The 20,395-nt window shown below is 42.6% G+C and overlaps 1 protein-coding gene across 4 annotated transcripts in view; it reads right to left on the reverse strand.

Moving 5' to 3' along the window:
• PRKCA (protein kinase C alpha) overlaps positions 1–19,696 on the reverse strand; it is a 146,024-nt gene extending 126,328 nt beyond the window's left edge. For all 4 annotated transcript variants that reach the window (XR_003535638.1, XM_027692011.1, XM_027692010.1 and 1 more), the window contains exons 1-2: positions 19,486–19,696; positions 16,137–16,168 (exon numbers count right to left, since the gene is read on the reverse strand). Coding sequence is in view for 3 of the 4 variants with exons in the window: in XM_027692011.1 (XP_027547812.1) it covers positions 16,137–16,168; positions 19,486–19,658 (205 nt within the window). In the remaining variant the exon portion in view is untranslated. The remainder of the gene's footprint in view (positions 1–16,136; positions 16,169–19,485) is intronic.
• Positions 19,697–20,395: the final 699 nt, after the last annotated feature.

Raw genomic sequence — 20,395 nt, forward strand, 5'->3', positions numbered from 1 at the left:
GTTATTGTGGTTTACACAGACTGAGTCGGTGCCAGCTGAAGGGATGATCTGAGGAACAGATTACTTGGGAGCAAGCAGCCACTGAGAAAGGCATCCAGTGCACCTTTGTTCTCATTTAAACAACCCTTAAGTCAGGGAGCATCCTAGAGAAGGCAGAAGAAGTTTAGATGAAAATACACTTCCCAAAATGTCTTCCCAGAAGCTTGGGGCTCAGGAGCTGGGATTTTCACAAAGTAAAAACAAGGGATAAAGACAAGATAACAGACACTTAAAAGTGCCACAGGAAATTAATTTAGAAGAACTGTAGCTTGAAAGTGAAAAAAACAGACTTCTCCTTTTTCTCCTGGACTCTTTTTGGAAAAAAAGGAGGGACTTAATCTAATGTAATATATTATTTTATTGTAGAAGAAATAGTTGTTATATACATATATATATATGTATGTAAATAAAACTTGTAAGTATTTCCCTTCCCCTAATACCAAGTTGTATGTGTCTGAAAACTTCTTCCCTTTCACATCAGAACAAATTGTAACAACCCCTTTAAATTGGCCTTTTTGAAATTCCTGTGTTTTTCAAACCACCACACCAGCAGAAAACCAAATGGAAAGTAACAAAACAGAACTCATCCTTTAGGTGTAACAGGTCACAAAAATAATTGCACAGTGAAAGCCAATATTAACTGAATCTGCCTTTATGGAATGACCTCCTCTGAAATACTCTGCTTGAAAAACTACAACTTCCCACCCAGCAAAAAAAAACCTTGCTTCTTATTCTGTAGAACAAAGAGCAAGGGCAAACATGGGAGAAGCTGTGCTCAAGCAGCACTGCACAGACAGATTATTGTATCACTGCTTGGAATTGCAGGGTTCTGTTCTCATTCTGACTCATCCCTTTAATATTCACACTCCTTAGGACCAGGATCTCGTGAAGCATAAATATGTCTTTGCACAAGACTTTGTACCACAGTGACGAAAACCAAAACAAAACAGGTCCTGCCTCACATATTTATCTCATTTCCTTGATCCTGTCACAGTTTTGTAACCAAAGCACTGTTTTACAGGTGGAGACAACATTAGTCTAACATACAAATGAGACTCAGTGCAATTCAATTTTTAATGTTTTGGAGAGCCTTAAATCAATGACAGAAATGCAGAGTTTTACTGTCTAAAAACAACATTTAGAAAACCAGACACATTTTTCATTCAAATACCATAAGCATGTTATGATCTGCAAGTCCATGTGTGAAGAGACAGCCCAAAATAAGCAGACACAGGTTAATTAGCAAAACTAGAACATCTGGACTGCTGATAAATTTCTGCCTCTTAAACATATCAGCAATCTATAAATAAAATGTTGTGTTATCAGAGATCTTGGTAGCTTCTCAAGAGACAGCCTGCAGATTTTTTTAACCCTAAAATAGAACACCATCTTCATCAAGATGGCCCTTCTCATAAAATTAATCTGGGGACACAGAATTTTAATAACACATTGGTTTAGTGCATTTTTCTAGAGAAAGCCTGGAGCCTCCCATCAACTCAGGATCCATTTTGGAAACAGCTGTTTTGAATCTCAGCAAGCTTTGACATTTTCCATTGTTCAACAGAATTTTTGTGGAAACAGGTCTCACGAAATACCTTAAAAAAGAAGATCTACAGAGAGAAGTTTCCACATCAACTCTACTTGAAAGCAATTCACATTTAAAATCAGTTTAAAACTGACTAATTTTAGAACCATTATGCAGATACTACACCTGTTAAATAATAACCAGTGTTCTACCTCTCCTAAAACCAAAGTCCAAAATATGCATGAGCAGAAAGAACTTTTTTTTTTTTCCTATTTGCAGCCTGAAATTTCTGAAGGCTTCCACACCAAGAGTGCTGAAGGAAACTGATGTTTTATCCTGTGTTAATGAGTAATCCAGAACTCATTATCTTCCTTCAGGGCTCCCACTCCAAGTGCCACAGCAAGGCTTTGCCAAGTCCCGGTGCCGGAATTGCCACAATGCTGGGAAGAACAGGGAAGGGAGGCCCGTGGTGCTGGTGCAGTGTGAGATGTGAGGAGGGAACAGGCTGGAGCTCTGAGTCAGGGCCACACGACAGGCAGCTCCAGAATTAGGACATGATGGTGTAAAACACAGCAGGACATCGGCTTCTAAGAGCGGAGACGGGGCCTGGAAAAGCATCCTCATGGCAACACGGATTATGCCATTACAGCAAATGAATAAAATATCAAAGTTGAGCGCTAAGCAAATGTTAAAGGGTGGATTCGTAGCTGAATGCTTCCCTTTGGAATGCAGGGATTATCACAGGATTCCTGTAAAAGTAAGGATGCAACGTACCAAGCGAAGTCGAGGCTGAATCGGGAATTACAAGCGACTAAAAAGTGCAAGTTTCAGCTGCTGTAAAGCCACACACACGTTGCTGCCCACCAACCTGCATAAGGGCAGATGCCAAGTGACAGAAACCCCAGACTCCAGAATTCACTTATGCAACAGTCAGAGACACAAAACAGTTGGAGAGAAGCCACACGAACCCAAGTCTGACTGGGTCTGCTCGGATTTCTGAAAAGAGCTCATTCACATGGGCCACGCTCTGTCCTCCAGCACAGCTGTTTCCAAAGCCACTCCCCAGCCTAGTCATGTTTTTCCCCCTCCTATTTCACAAAAGATTTAAACATATTTCCAACAGATGCGTTTTGTGCTGCAGTAATTTAGTGATATTTCCTGATGACTGGTTAACACAAAAGCTGTAGCTGGTTGATCCAAAGATTGCATCTGTTACCCTGATCTCGCCATCAGGTCAGAATGAATTTCTCACACTGCAGAAGGAGACACCACAGAAGCATAAATTACTCTGGTTTTAAGCCTCAACCTGGGGATTAAAAAATTTGCTCATGCAACAAGAGCTTGAATTAAGGGCTCTATTTTATCGAAATGCAGCATAATAGAGGAAGGAAAAAAACCCCCGAAATCGCAACCTGAAAACCAACTTAAGCACTTTCTTATCAATGTTACAGATAACACAATGGAAAATACCTCTTGATCACTTTTTTCTCAAGCAAGATCATCCTCTTTCCCATCACCCATTTGATTTTGGTGATCCTATCAGTATAAACTGTGTGGGAGATCTTGTTCACCCTAAAACTCACTAGGAACTACAGACAGAACTCGGTTCAAGGAGCAAGTTTCTCCTACCACAACACACACACACCAGAGTCATGACCTGAGCTTTCTGTACACACAGCAGAAAAGTTGCATATTAAGTGACAAGGACCTACAGGAGGAGAACTAGTTTGAAGTGTATCATTTTCTGCTCCATTGATAACCACATTCTAAAATAAGAGGGGAGGGGATGAAAATAAATCATCTCCGCATCATTAAGGCTGGTACAACTCTATCTGCTGAGAAAGAGCACTGTAGGCTTCCCCTTCAGGATCAGCACTGTGGATCATGGTAAAATCCCACTAATTATTTCCCACATTTGTGGATTATACACACACAGGGGATGAAGACATTCTCTGAGTTACCTGAGAAGCAAGGGATGCATCTTCTCACTAGTGCTTTTTAATTACTATTACAAGAGATGTTTGCAATGAGAAATTCTTTTTTGCATAGTCCCCAAGTTGGCCACTTTCCCTTCATGAGGTATATGTTGTATCCAGTGAACATTTCAGGTGGTGTTTCTAGCTCTGTCCTTACACACAGCCATAACAAGCATAATTCAAATTACATCAACTATTTATGTGACAGGATATTTTGACGTAAAGCTCCAGGAGACATTATCACATTATCAAATTGAAACTTCGACGCCGAGCTCAGGCAAATAATTTCCACCTCAAAAAATACATCTGAAAAGTGAGAGGATAACACGTGCACATATCAGCACATCTCATGTCTCTCCAGGTTACTGAACCTTCTGTATCAAGGGCTGCTCCCCTTACTGAATATTAATACAGAATTCTGCATAATATGAGGCTTCAGTTATTCAGAGGATCACTGCACTGCAAATAAAAATAAGCATTAAAGCCTCTACTATTAACTACAGATTAAGGTCAGATCCCAACAGTTGGTCCATACAGAACAACTTAATAGATAAACTTTCACTGGCTGTGATACTGATCCTTTCATACAAAGCTGCTTGCAAGATCCAGGCTTTAAAATCTTAAGGACATTTATTAGCTCAACATGAATACAGCCCGTACAAAGAGTACTCCTGACTGCAGAACTGGTACAAGCTGTGTTTTGGAAGTTCTGGGAAGACATCAGTTATGCTCCCTGCTGGCCAGCCCAGTTTTTACTCTCTGCACTTAGAATTTGACGGTTCTAAAATTAACCCTACTGATTTTATCACTGATTTCCTTCTCCTTTTGCCATGTTAAATGTCAAGTGATCCAATGTCTGACACTGCCCTTTTAATTGTTACAACAAAAGCTTAAAGATGACACACACACATCCTCTCACCCCTTCAAAGTGAGGCTCAATAAAACACAAGCAACAGTAAGAATTCAAAGGTCAATATTTGCATAAGATGAATAAAAGCTAAGAAAGAGAAAGATTTATTAAAAATTTAATTCTACAGTAAGTTCTACAATTAGTACTCTTTCTAATGTATTGATTTAAATTACAAAATAAGCTTCATGGATAGTGTTTAGGACTTCATTAAAATTTACTGGGCATATTTATCAATGCTCCTTCCAGAAAGCTTGTTACAAAACCCTGCATAGAGCCAATTAGACCTCCCAAATACATTAATGATCTATGAAGTCTTTTATTCCCTTCATCAGTCTTAAGCTACACATTTACTTAAACGATCAATACTTCAAAGTTACGCTGTGTCCATAAATCCAAGGCCTTGCATCAATGAATTTGTTCACTCCAGACCTTCTCCCACGACGTTCCGTTGCTGTCCCTCACATCAACCCAACCACCCACGTTTTATTGCTCTGTAATCAGGAGTCAAAAGCACTTGAGATGACAGGAGCAATAAAAAGCCTTGAGACTTTATAGGCCCATTATGGTGATGGGGTTGTTTGAAAACTGGGGCTGTAGTTGCTGCCTATGATTGTAAACATGCACAACTCCACCACCACAGGGCCAGAGAAGCTCAAGGCACAGGCAGGAAACAAAGGAATCTGAAGTCAAAGAGCTACAAAAGCAGGAAAGTGGTGATAAAGATTTATCCTCCCTCTTCCCAAAATACAAATGGCTCTGTTATCAAATATTTTACAGTGTTCTTATTACATTTGCTCTTCTATTTATAAAGAAATCAGGAGCATATTGAGGAAAATGTCAAAGTCAGGTATATCCACTCCATTATATCTGTTCCAGGTATCAAAGCAGTCCCAGGCTTCCAGGGATATCCTGTTTGAGGGACTTTCAGGAGAACTCCTGTAACAGACCTTGCCTTCAGCACATTTGTTGTCAAGTATCCAAACCCACAGAAATTATGCAAAAGATCTGCTGCCACGAAATGATGATGCAGCACTGAATAAAATGCAAGCTTTATATAGTTGTAAAACAATGCATTTATACTCTAAAAAGAAAGTGACATCTGGCCTTGTACCAGGTTTAATAATATGCAACATAATTCGGGTTTTGCAAAGGGTTCAAAGAAGCTCAAGCTTAATTAGATGATCAGAACTTTATACAAACTTGACAGCTAAGCTGTTCCTCTTCACACAGCATCAGGGAGCTGACAGAGCTGGGTTTATGCAGAAATCTTAGAAATAAGCTTTGCTGCCTCGTACACGTATGAAAACAAGGGCAGGCAGCAGCTGTACAGATTCCTCAGGCACACCTGGATTCCTAAGGCAGAACAAAACACTCAGAACTGCTGCTCAGTGGAACAACTGGGAAGAGCCCAGGGAGCAGCAGAATGTAAATCCTGCGAGGCAGAGCCCGCTGTGCAGTTGGCACAACGACTGTAGGATCCATTAGGAAACAGTACAGCTTCTGAGGAGAATGCATATAAAACATACCCACCACTTGCACTTTAAAACCCTCCTCAGTGACTACACAGCTTTTCAGTGTTCCTTTTCACAGGCAAACCAGGGATGTTGCTCATTACAGACACTACAGAATCTATACTGGTTGTACCAAGAGACAGGTCAGATTTAGCCAAGCAAATAACTGGAGTGCCCAGCACAGCAAGGACAGGGACCTGCTGGAGCAGTCCAAGAGGACTGGAGGGATGGAGCATCTCTGCTATGAGGAAAGGCTGGGAGAATTGAGATTGTTCAGTCTGGAAGACAGAAGGCTTCAGGGTGACCTAATTGTGGCCTTCCAGTACTGAAGGAGCCAAAAAGGAAGGTGGAGAGAGACTGTTTAAAAGAGCCTGGAGTGCCAGGACGAGGGGAAATGGCATCACACTGAAATAGAGTAGGCTTGGATGAGATATTGGGAGGGTGGGGAGGCCCTGGCACAGGTTGCCCAGAGAAGCTGTGGCTACCCCATCCCTGGAAGTGTCCAAAGCCAGGTTGGAGCAACCTGGGATAGTGGGAGGTGTCCTTGCCCATGGCAGGGGTGGGGAATGAGATAAGCTTTAAGGTCCCTTCCCACTCAAAGTCATTCTATGGTTCTATGAACAAAAAGAAATAAATTACCATGAAAAAACCCACTGATATACTGGGATAAGAGAGGAATTTTAGTAAGTTTGCATATTTAACAAAACACAATATTCCCCAGGATCTTCAGGCAGCTGCAACAGTTGTGTGTGTTGGACATACACTGTATTAGAGACATCACAGAAAACAGTTTAACTAAGCTGCACAACTAGATATTGAGCCTTCACTGTGTTTTAAAGGCTCACACTTCAGGATCTCTCACTAAGATCAAAAAGAATTCTGAGCAACATCAAAATTAAACTCAAAAAATTATGGTTTTCTCCCTTCTTACTGTAATCTTAGATTTGTCTCAGTGGAACATACACAGAGGAGAACTGAAAAATACCCACAGAGGAGTCTTACTTCTTGCTTTCTACTGCACCCACATCACTTGTATTAACAGAGAAGTTCCATTTTATAAAAATACATCCAACAGATGTACTTTTTAAAAGCTGATGACAAGAAAGGAAGATGTAAAACTGACATACTTGGAATGCTCTCAAATTTAATTCATTTCAAGGAAAAGTTAGCAAACAAGGTAGGGAGCAGTCCAACATCTGACTAATTTTACAGCACATCACAAATTCAGTCAGTTAACCTGCCACGGTGGAAAAACATGGAAAAACTGTTCTATTCACCCTTACAATAAACTTTGTTGCTTAGTCTGTTTCTATGTTTGTTGTAACAGGGTTATTTTTCAACATTTTATATGAGACAAACGCCTTCAGGGAATTGTTAGGTTGGAATCTACTCATTTTATACAAATTCTGGAACAGGAGAAAACAGAGCTGCCCAGAACCTGTCAGCACCTTGCAGGATGTCACCTTCAGCACTCAAAAACTTCTCTGTGGATCAAAGCCTGTGTGCAAGAAATGGGGAAACTAGTTCAGGTGAGAGGGTGTAGAGAACAGGCAGCAGGTAACACCTCAACCAGGGAATCAGGAGATGCCAAGGAAATGCAGGAGCAGGAAAAAATTACACTGCAGAGACACTTCAGCAAGCAAAGACAATTATGAGGGGGATGGTTTTGCACTTTTCTGAAGTTTTTTTCACCTTATCTGCAGGGAAAAGCAATAGAAATGCAGATCATGATTCCCAACAGAAACGTCTTAAGAGACAAAGATACTTAAAATCAACCCAATAAAACACTAATGTACACAATAATTTCCCAAAAGATAAGGCTTTTTTCTGCATTCTCTGCCAGAACAGAAAGATTCACCTTTTTTTTTAATATTAAAGGTCAATTTCTTGAAAGCAAGAACGCTTTGAAGTGGATTCTGGCTGAGATCCTGGTGAGTAAAAACCAAAATAATAAACCCACACAGACTAGAAGTTGAAAAGAAGAAGATAAATTATTATTCCAACTCGTTCTCGTACATGAATAATGGTTTGTTTACTAAGGAGCTAAAATACCACACTTAGCACAAATTCCAGAGAAGTTAAAAATGTTCTTAATTTTAAAGGAAAACGAAGAGCCAAGATTCTGTGCTTTGGGAAGAGAGTTACATTGGGAACAACCTTCACCATCCTTCAAAATGAGAATTTCTATCTTCAGTCTGTCCTTTATAATACGTACTTTTCCCACATTTAACAGTAAAATAAGGAAGGGCAGTATCTGATCCACTTTTTTGAGAAACTGATCTTTTTTTAACACATACTAAGAGGACACCTTGATGCACAATGTTAGTGGTTTTGAAACCCAAGCACACAGAAACCAATTTTAAACATCTGATTCTTGTAGACTTTTAAGTTTGAAAACGGTTAATTAAATTGCCACCAATATTCAATGATGCCATCACTTGAAGGATCATTTGGAGCAATAAAAACATTGAATTTTCAGAAATATGATCTTCAGAAAGTTTTGCTCCAGAACAAATTGCAACTTCCAAATGCAATTATGAGCTTCATTTACCTATATGCAAATGTTTGCAATGTATACAGTACTAATAGCTGTGTAGAATATTGATGGCTTTATACAATTCTTTTAATTGAAGCTAAAGAATAACAGGGAGCAATAGCTGCAACTGCAGTTAAAAATGACGCTTTTTCCTGAATATGGGCTATTTTCTTATCAAAAATTAAAAAGAAAACAACTTGACAATTATTACAGAAGGTAATTAAAGCCTTGAATGTGCCATCCAAGCAATTTGTGTTGATAATTGTCCATTCATTGACACTTCTGACAGCGGAAAACCCTCTATGTGACTGTAAATGAAGGGCAAATGTTTTCCAAACCTTGACTGGCCATCTTATAAAGACAAGTATTAATTACAGTTTTGCAGCATCATTTTAAAAACTAAAAAGTAGCAAATTAAGAGAGTAATAATATTTTTTTTTATTTTTGTGTTTCCAGACAAACTTGAAATTTTTAGCTCAAGAAGTGTGTTCCTGCATCAGTCTAGATAAATAATTAATTTTAAAAGGACATTTTGTAAGTGACAAGAAATAAAAATAATAATTCCTGTAAACTGCTACATTTATAAGGACATATCCCAGATTTCTAATAAAGCTCATTTGATGAAAAGATTTATATTAATACAATAACATGATTCCAAAATCTACATGAAGTCACTAGAAGATAACTTGAAAAAAGACCTGTGTGCCTGCAGAACCTTAGAGTCCAAGTTATGTAATTGCAGAAAGGAACCCAAAAAAAAAACTTCATGTAAATCCAATTCTAATTAAGAAATCAGAGTAAGTGACAATGAGATCCACACATGTTCTGCTGCCTGACTTCCAAGTGATGGTTATGAATCACATTCATGGAAGGCATTATTCACAAATAGCTGCACTTGAAAAATTAACAGCTGATAACCAGCTCCCAAGCTCTCCCAGCCTCTGCAAGTCTTCACCAGGCACTGCTGGAAACAGTTAGAATTATAATGTTCAGCATCTACAAAAATTTAAAAACACTTAAAGGGTAGTTCCTGTTATTAATTATCCACAAGAGAGTCCTTCACTCTTAGATTTGCAAGCTTTCTACTGCAGATGTAAAAGCTCAGGAACTGAGCCTAAAGTATTTATTAAATAACTTATTATTTCTACCTTTCACCCTAAAGAGAAACAACCCACCAAAGCAAACATAAAAGAAATAATTATCGATGCATCCCAACAGGGAAATCTGTTTTCTTCATCTTTCTGCTGCTTTCTTTCCAACATTTCATTAAATTCTGCTCATGGCATAAGTCACTTAAATCTACAAAAATCTTGTATAAAATTAACACCATATGTGGCTGCATATCAGCACTTGATGTGCAGTATTACACCAAGGCAGAGGGGAAAAATGAAGAATATGCCAAACTTTCTCGTGCCCAGGACTCCAAGTAGTTTATCTGTCAGCTCGGGATGAGCTATCACTCCCACATGTTTAATTAGAAGCTGAAGAGCTCCACAGAATTACATCCAGGGCACTGGAACAGTCAGTCTCTTCTAACTGGAACACACTGCTGGGATATCTGATTCCAGTAAACAACCCAAAAACTTCGCATGTTAGAAGTGTGGGAAGGGTGAAGATGGTTTTGCCCTTGAAATGTAACATAAGAAAGTTTTTGCTGCAAGATAAGATTTAATTATGCTGCAGTTTTGATGAGCACAATAGCACCAAGGAAGTTTTCTAGAAAAACAGAAGTACAATGGCATATTTCTTTATTTTACTGTCATGTTCAGTGTTGAGTGAATTGTATAGTTAGTGAATTGTGTATTGAGCACTGAGAATTATAGAATCATAGAAGCTGGAAAAGACCTTCAGGATCATAGAATGGCTTGGGTTGGAAAGGACCTTTAAGATCTCCTTGATCCAATCCCCTGCCATGGGCAGGGACACCTTCCACTAGATCAGGTTGCTCAGCACCTCATCCAGCCTGGCCTTGAACACTTCCAGGGTTAGGGACTCCACAGCCTCTCTGGGAAACCTGTTCCAGGGCTTCACCACCCTTTTAGTAAAGAACTTCTCCCTAATATCTAATCTAAAGCTACCCTCCTTCAGCTCAAGGCTTGTCCTATCACTGCACACCCTTGTGATCATCAAGTCCAACTCTTAACTCTGCTAATGCCACCACTAAACCACGTCCCAAGTGCCACATCTACACCTCCTGAAACCCCTCCAGGGGTGGGGACTCACCCCTGTCTATTCAACATGTGGAACCTTTGGGTGATTGTGGTACCAGAGAATCCTCACCAACACCAACACATGGATCTTCCCTCCTCTGACACAGATGTCCTGTTGTGCTCCCTGTGCTCAGAGACAACACCTCCCCTTTCCAGCACAGGAGACAGAGCCTGAAAGGAACCTTGATAAGTTACTTCTCATTTTTATGTTTATCAAGTGCAAGATGAAGTAGCTTGAATGTTGAAGAACTGGGGCCATTCCTACAAACAGATAGTACAAAGATACACTGATTTATTAAAATGTTTAAGATTTGGAAGTCTTTTATATAAAATCTCAGCAGAGATCGTAATTGTGTCAGCAATACAGATGAAAGCTGAATTTTTAGCTTAGGATGGAGTACTTTTGCCTGACAGTAAAGATATGAAAGAAAATATGGTTAGCCCTGCCAACCAGGGACAAGTTATGTCTCTTGCCTCTTTCCAAGGAAACCTGGAAGACCTGGATGGCCTAGATTTGGCAGCAAACAGATGCACCACCAGGTAATGCTCCAACAGGAACAGATTTGCAGGGGGAAGCAGTGCTATGAACTGGGCACCCAATTTCAGGGGTTTTATGTGGGATGAGCTGCAGCTGATCCACGAACCAACCACCCCTCAGCACCTGGAGGTCATCAAATGTGCTGCTGTAACACAGCTCTGTCCAGCAGCACCCAAAGAAAATCCACTTTCCTCGCTCCAAGATCACCCAACAACACCGAGCAACGCGTGGTGAGAGCAGGGATAACTGGGATAACAGATTTCCAAAGGGCTTTCCTGATCTGAACCAACACTGATGGATCTGCACTCATTACACCTCAGGAGTTCCACCTGTCACTGCTGCTCTCGGTAAAAACTCAGAATATGAGGGATTTTTCAAAGATCTCTCAGAGTTCAGCTGTGGAAATAGGAACAGAATCTCAACTTTCACTGGTATCAGCAATTAATAGGACCATATTTCCTCATAAAATGGGTCAGATGTTGCAAAAGTAAGGACAGCCAAAGGCTGACAAGACAAATACACAGAGAACATCTTCTCTGTCTCTGTGTGCCAAATTATCTGCAGATCATCAAAAATCACTGCCCTTTGAGAAGTGGTCCAGAGATACACAGTGCACAGATCAGGCTGAGGGCAAAAGGCCAACAGAAAGGACAGAGCTGGCAAGAGGAATCGTGGAAACTGTCTGTGTGCAGATACAATTTATGCTCCCAGGGGCTGGTTTTTATTTTGTCTGGGTTGTGGGTTTTTTTGGGAGGTGTGTGTGTATCTGTTTGGGTTTTGCTCTGGGGGTTCCATTTTTGAACAGATACCTCCAAGTTACACACATGAAAATATACTTAAAGCAGCTGCCTCGTTAATGTATCTTTACTAAGTTCCCATTTCAGAAGATTTCATGCTGACTTTTAAGCTGGATAGTCACCATAAACAGTCCCAGACCTCCATGGAATTAATTTCTCCATCTCAGGCTTACAGAGACATTAGTTAATGTAAACTGTAGCACATGACTGATAAATATAAAAGAGCACAAAGGAAAACACCCACATTGTTGCAACTGTGGTCTGTAATACCCCATCTTACCACAAAAATGATAATGAGACAAGAGAAACAGTTCTGGAAGGGAGAGGGGAACTTGCTTTGTATCTTGTCCACACTTTGGTAAAAACATTTCCAAGTAAGGAAGAGAGAAATCATTTTTATAAGAAGCAGCACAACAGTGTGACAGATTTTTTTCTTGATTTTTTTTTTTGTTGTTGTTACAAAGGAAAATGAAGATTGTAAAATGGACAAGAAACTGTTGGTAGGGGAAACACAACCATCAGAATGGAAATCCAAGAACTAAGCCTCGATCCATACACAAAAAGGAATAAATTGTGCTGCTCCCACTATAAATATGTTCTATCACTGCTGAGGATGTATTGCATGTCAACCAGGTCACAGGTGTTCTGAGTTTTCATTTGTTCAGATCTTCAGACCATAGATAGAGCACTGAGAATTAGTTTCTTGACCACATCTCTACAGAGACTCTTAATATAACATTTTCAACGAAAATACATGTTTTAAAAAAGAGGTGACATCAGTGGGTTCTTTGGTCTTTTTGTTGTAGCAGAGAGGTCAAGAACTAGTGGATGAAAACAAACAATAGACAGGAAATGAAGTTCTGGCTTGGTGTGACAATATTACATTATCTGTAAAGCAAAAACTCATAAAATCCCCCCATTTCCACTTTTATTGAAGGAATCTCTGTTGTTGCCTGTCTAGCCCAGACCCAGCAGTGTGTTGGGAAACACACCCAGCATGGACCAGCCTATTCCAAAACCTTAGCACAGGGATGTGGGCTGGAATTCAACATTCAGAGGAAAACTGTCTGGAAATAAATGGAGGGAAGACAGGACAAAACAGTGGAAAGAGCAAGAGTTGCCTACATTAGCGAAACATAATGATCTGCTTTAATTGATTTCTCTAATTTTTATTCATGTAAATTAGAAAACTAATGAGAAACTCTTCCTTAGCTCGTTATTATCCTTAAGCCAAATGTATTTCTGAACTACAGCAGAATATTGCACTTCGGGGAACCATCTAAAAGAGGGAAAACTTGCTGCTAATAATGACAAATTTTAACCATTTAGGAGAGAATTAACAACAGGTCCTTAATCAGGAACATGAGTTGATCACATTTATATTACTGTAACTAAAAATATTCTTGCCCTGAGGAATTTGCTGAGTCTTCAGTGCTAAACTTAAAACAACCTCTAAACATACATAAATACATGTTCTATAATATGCATTCTTCATATCTTAGTGAGTCCCTATTTGCTGTGGTCTGTTCACCAGAAAAACATTTCTTACAAATCAAACAGAAAGAAAAGCATAGGTTACACTCTGAGCACAACAATCAGCATCAAAAGGATGATGAAGTCAAAATTTAACTTAATTGCTTGCTTAATTTAAAGTCTGCTTTCTTAGAGGAACTTTCATACTGCGGCAGACTGAAAAAGGTTTAAATTATTCTGTTTTTCACATTCCTCTTGCAGCATTTCCAGGTGCACATCAGAGCAAAGCTCCTAGAGTTACAGACAGCTTGCTGGCCTGCTTGACAATGTAAGAAAATCAGAGCCCTAACTCCCTGAAATAATCCTGCCATCATGTTTGCACTGCCACAAAAGCAATCAACAGCAACCAGCAAGAACAAACCAACAGAACGAGAACTCCTGTTTCTAAAGCACAATATTTTGGAATAGTTCATGTTTCTATAAATCAACAATAAACCACAGATATCAAACAGCAAAATGCTTCCTAATAACAGAGGCAATCAAAATGTCACAAAGGTTGGAAAAGAGCTCCCAGACCATCGAGTCCACCCTGTGCCCGATGCCCACCTTGTCCCCCAGCCCAGAGCACTGAATGCCACGTCCTGTCATTCCTTGGACACCTCCAGGGATGGGGACTCCACCACCTTCCCTGGGCAGCCCCTTTCAAGGCCTGACCACCCTTTCAGTGAGGAAATTCCTCCTGAAGCCTATCCCCAGGAGACAGTTAATCCAGCTAAGCTCTTTCAAATTCATTTTCAAATTCACACATGACCAAAGACAGACATTTCCCACTATTTATCATCCCGAACTCCCTCTCCAAAACACTTATTTCCAATAATGCAGCAGAGTTCTGCCTCCTGTCCATGAAATAACACCTCACAACTCCTGGCTGTAAGCCTGAGCAGCCATTCTGAGTATGTTTTTGCTGGTCTATACAGCAGCCACATTAAAATAAAACACACACATTAAGAAAGACAAACTACTTAGGATGGGTACTGTCTCTTGCTGAGCATTTGTGTGGTAATAATGCAATTGCACCCTGACCCTCTCTGCCACATTCAGGACATTAAAACCATAGCAAAATTTAATTTATTGTCTTTTGCAAATTCATAGGGATCCCATAAGAATAAGGAGGTGGAAAAGAGTTTCACCACTCAACTTGAGCCACGAGCTCCCGACTGAGAGACAGGAGAGTCAGCACTGTGCAAACTGTACAATTTAAATGCAGCCCCAACTATTTTCTGTACACCAATGGAAATCCCTAATGAACCCCTAAATAATTCCTGAACTAGGAGACACTGAGCTATCCTGAGTGGGACTGAGGAAATGCCATTCCACTGGGGACCGAGCACTACTGACCCATCTATTTGGATGTCATGGGTGGCAAAAAACTGGAGGATAGCTACAAAATTTAATATTAACATATGGGGCACAGAGCAAATTACATATAAGATCCATGACAAAATCACGAATGTGTGCTTACCTCACTCAGGCAGGTAAAGCCTTCATTACGTGTGTGTGTCTGCAAGTCTCTACTTGCAGAAAGAAAACTATTTATTGCAACATCTTTAAAAGGCTCCCGTCTTTCACATCCACTTTCTCAGAGGTTTAATCTCAAGAAGTATCAGCTAACAGCAACTTTCACAAAAATACCACAGACTCCATAATTTCACTAAGCAAAAGCAACATTCAGGATAGTCAAATGTGCTCTAAGGCAACAGCAAATATCCATTAAAAATGCCATGGAAGAGACAAGGGAAAGGCTGGATAATGAGTACACAATGTGCAGGTGACATGACAGGGAAGGTGGGGAAGAAGGAGGGACAACAAAAAGCCTCATCCTAATTAAGTAAACATATGACAAAGAACAAAACCTGCAATAGCTGGGTGTGGTTAGTTTATGATTAAATGCTAAATAACGATAAGAAATTGGCAAAAATACAGATTACGTGAGAGCACAGCATATACAGTTATCTTACACTGCAGCAGCTTTCCATTTCTCAAGGTTAGTAGATTTTATTAAATCAGTGATTTTGTACAGGTGGATTTTTTTTTTCTGTAATTGAGTATTATGTAACACAGAAAAATGCTGCTTGTCCTAAATATGTAGTTCAAGCCAAAGGTCCTCCCAAACATGCACTGTATGAAAATGAAAGCCAGGGACTCTGGGTTATGAAAAGAAGCCATATGACTAAAAAGTGATTCCATTTTCCCAAACGCCCACACAGACAAGAGCTTCTGATGTGAAAAATGGTCTCTGCAAAAGCTAAATTGCACAGACTATTCTCACGAAAAGTTAGAATCATGCAGATTACACTACATTTAACATGATGAGATTTAAAAAAAAAAATCCCACCAACTTTTTGCGTTACTACAGTATGAACAGTTACTTGACTGTTCAATGTGTATGATATAAATATCAATAATTATTTAACTGAAAAATTGTCTTGTTTTAGAATTTACACAAAGATGCTTGCTTAGTTTTTTCCAGGCTTGTTTCCCTCTTGCTGCAGGCGATTTTTGGGTACCTTCAAATTGAGCTGCAACAACATGTGTGTGCCAGCAAAGCAGTTGTGGCTTACCTTGGCACTGGAATCCTTGTTTCCCAAATCCCCTGCATAAAGAAGAAAGAAAGAAAAAAAAACCTTAGTATGTTTAGTTATAATTTCTACCCAAATATCTATAAAAACATAAAAATGGCTTCATATTAAATTACTTCAGGTTTTGCTACGACAGCAACAGATTTTCAAATACACAACACAGACCAGCCCACCCATTTCAAAGCAGAGAACAATAGCTGTCACCAGCTATGTAATTTCAGCTTCTGGCAACAATTTTTTTATTATTATTATTTTACAAGCTATTTTGGATCTACAATTATCATGATCTGTGATTACTGCATAATATTTCAACTCGTTTCATGCCGCATGTATACTTAACAGCAAGGTAAAATAGTCCAAGTTCCAGCAAAGGCGTATAAAACAAACCACACTTGGTTTTTCATCCCAATTTTTGGATTACATACTGATGTTGTGTGCCTCAGCCAGACTCCAGTTGTTTGCTGTATGGAAAGCAGGCAGGCTAAAGGTTTTGCTTGCTTCAATGGAAATGAGGAGACAGGCCCATGATTTTCATACTGATTATTTGCCCAGCTTCCTTGCTCCATTTCCATAAAACCCCACAAATGTGCGTGTGACACTTCACCAACAACCACGGTATCCAGAGGTCCGACATTTATCACACCTCTGGCAAATCACACTGCTGCTGCCTTCATTTATTTGTTGATCTTTAAGCATTCAACATCCTTTTTCCACAAAAATAACTGTTTTGAGTATCTTCCTTATAAACATTTCCCAGCCTTTTTCCCCCCCTCTTTGCAGAATGTTTCTCAGCTGGAGCTGCTCACACTCAGAGACAAACAGACAAAAGCCAGGAGCTGGAGAAGCTGTGTGCAATTAACAGCATGGGGTTTAATTATCAGCTTTGTGGAAAGGGCTTTTTAAAAAAAAAAAATATATAGACACGATTTCTCCACTGTTTATTTATTTATTTAGCGAAGAGACAAAACATTTACTGCCCCGTTACTTCAGGTGGAAGCTGAAATTACACAGCTCAGAGCGTTTCTCTGCACATTTCTATGCACAAGCCTTTAACTGCTGTTGCTACAAGCAAGCCTAAACCAAGAAAACCAGAAGAAATGTCAAATTATTTGTTTACTTGGCAGCACACGTGCCTGTACTGTCACTCTGATGTTGTTATCTCTCGTCTTCACATAACTCAAAAAGCCTGTACTGGAAGCGTGGAAATGCAATCGCAGGAAAGCTGATGGCAGGACTAAGAACATGAAACAGACTTCAGATTTATTTTTTTTTTTATCCTTTTAAACAGACTTATTTGTAAAGAACATTCCTGCGTTATCTACTCCAGAAGCACAGCCACCCCTCAGTGTTTGAGCTGAATTCGTGCAGAGTTGCAGCCCATTCCAATCCCGGAGCAGTTACTATGTATTTTAAGTAAAAGGTCTTTCAAAAAGTATCAATAATGCAGAAACAAAGTAGAGAGGTGAAAATTGCTTCCGAGGATGAGGAGGCACTAAACTATTTTGATAAATATCTCATCTAAGGAAAAAAATATATTTGCATAATTCATTCTTTATACCTTAAAACATATGTTAATTGACACAAGTCATTTTGGAAATAGGTGAAGTCGTTTCTATGGTGTGCGATGGTTATTCAAGAGCGGCCCATCTTCAAATTAGGAAATGAAGGAAGTTTTCGAGCTGTCAGACGCTCTTCTAATGAATCTTAAGAGCTTCCTCAGACTCGCTAAGCAAGACAAGACAAGAGCACAGCCACCCTTGCCACCTGTCAGGCACAGGATACCCTTTCACTTCCAAATCCACCCTGCCATCCAGGACAGAACTCTGCTTTGTTTTATAATTGCGCTACTTATGTGCACAGACACAGTTCGACAGTAACCCTGCAGCGGTTTTTCACACCTCCCAATTCACTCTTGTTTAAATTAACTTTGAAGCAGTCTCTGAAGGTCTCTCACTTTTACAATACCTAACTCTGCGATTTTTTTGCAACTAGAAAAAAAAGGAATTAAAAAAAAAGGCAAACTCAGAAATTTGACTTGTTTCTTTTGCAGTCTGTCATCTCAGTTTTCCTGCCTTACTCTGCAATTATATTTCAACCATTCCTGCAGCAATCAGTCTTTGCTTCAGCAGGCAAACAGGAAAACTGATGAAAGAAGGCTAAGGTCTGTGTCCAAGCGAATAAAAACATACGAGATATAACATAAATACATGTGAAAAGAGCAAGAAGCGCGCCGTGGACACAGAGCCAGCCGGGCGCGGACCCCTCTAGATCTTTTACAACTTCGGCCAAAACAAATCGCAGCTCTCACTTTCAGCTCCCAGACCGGCAGCGCAAACTTCCTCAGCGGAGCAGGGGCGGGAGCTCAGCCCCACCTGCGGCGCAGGAAGGGAATCCCGAGCACTTTCTGCAGGTCCAGCACACCCGGGGCTCCCTCCGCTCCTGCCGGGGCCGGGGAGCGCCGGGGCGGCCCGGCCTGCGCGGAGCTGCCGCCCTGCCCCGGCCGGAACACTGAGGTGTGGGTTTTTTTTCCCTACCAGCCTAGCAATGAGGGTGTTGGCAGGGAGTTTTCCTGCCCTCTCTAGCAGGAACCCTTCTCTCACAGAAACCACCCCTCCCTTTTTTTCGCCGCGGACCGGAGCGGCGGTGTCACGGTGCCTTCCCGGCCTCCGCTGCGAGAGGGCACAGGGCAGGCACCGACCGGGAGTTAAGGCTGGGAGACCCGAGCTGTGCCACCCAACACCCCCCCAGTGTGACACAGCCGCTCCCCGTCCCACCACGGCGGCTGTGCCGGGCTGAGCCCCCCGCCTCAGGCAGGGGCTCCGCGGGGAGCCCAGCCCAGCCCACCCGGGACAAGGGGTGAGGAAATACACATCTGGACTATTTGGGAAGCGATGGCCCCCGCGTGGGTTCTTCAGACCCCGCTGGTCTCTGCAACCCCCCTACCGAGCGCCGTCAAGTTTGGGGGCTCCCCCCGCCCCGAGAGCGCCCAGACTCGGGTCGGGGCCCCCCGAGCGCCGGCGGCGGCAGAGAGTCCGCCGGGAGGGGGATGCGACAGCGCCGGGGGCAGCGAGGGGACACGGAGGGGTCACCCCCAGCGGGGTCACCTGAGCGGCCCCGGGGGGAGCGGCAGTGCCCCGAAGAAGACGAGAGTGGGAGGGAAAGGCAGGGAGGGAAGGAGGGAAGGAGGGCGGCTCACCGGGAGCCGGGCACGGCGCGGGGGTTGCCCGCGGCGGGGAATCCCCTACAGCCGAACGGGCCCGGGCGGAGGGAGCGCTGGGCGGGGGGGAAGGGGAGAAGAGAGGGACACACGGACGCCCGCGGGGTCTCTCACCAGATGAAGTCGGTGCAGTGGCTGCAGAAGGTGGGCTGCTTGAAGAACCGCGCGATGAATTTGTGCTCCTTCACCTCGTGCACGTTCTTCTGCCTCAGGGCGCCCTTGCGAGCGAAGCGCCGCGCCGCCTCCGGGTCCGCGCCGGGCTCGGAGCCCGGGAACACGTCGGCCATAGCGCCTCCTCCCCACCCCCCGCCGCCGCCGGGAGTCGCCGCCCCGACGTCCGCCCCGTCCGGCGGCCGCCGAGTCTCTGGCAACGGCGGCGCTGGGCGCTGCCTCCCGCTCCGCGCCTGACGTCGGAGCGGAGGAGGATCCCGAGCCCTCGCCGGCTGCTCCGCCCGCGGCTGAGCGAGCCCCCGGCCGGGGCGGGGCGGGGCGCGGGGCCGCCCCCGCCGGGGAGCGCCGGGGGGGCACCGGGAGAGGCGTCAGCACCTGCCGCCCCTCGTCAGCAGCCCCCGCCCCGCGCGGCGATGCCGGCGCGCCCCGCACACGCGAACCGGGTCCTACTCACATGAAAGGGGTGTTCTCTCACACACCGGCTCCTCCTCACTCACACTGGGTGTTCTCTCACACGCCGGGTCCTCCTCACTCGCACTGGATCCTCCTCACACACACCGGGTGTTCTCTCACACACCGGGTCCTACTCGCACACCCCGGGTGTTCCCACACTCACCAGCTTCCCGCACACACGCGCACACACGCACACGCATCGGCTCTGCCCACATGCCCCGACTCCTCTCACACACACCAGATCCCTCCAAAACACACCGGTTCTCTCTCACATCCACCTACACAGGCTTCCCTCTCACACGCACACACACAGAAGCTTCCTTCTCCCACACACATGCACACGCACTCACAGGTTCCCTTAACACACACACAGAGATTCTCCTCACTTGCACACACAAAG

The sequence above is a fragment of the Neopelma chrysocephalum genome, unplaced genomic scaffold, assembly GCF_003984885.1.
Source record: "Neopelma chrysocephalum unplaced genomic scaffold, ASM398488v2 Primary Assembly neopelma1_84, whole genome shotgun sequence".
NCBI classification, from domain to species: Eukaryota; Metazoa; Chordata; class Aves; order Passeriformes; family Pipridae; genus Neopelma; species Neopelma chrysocephalum.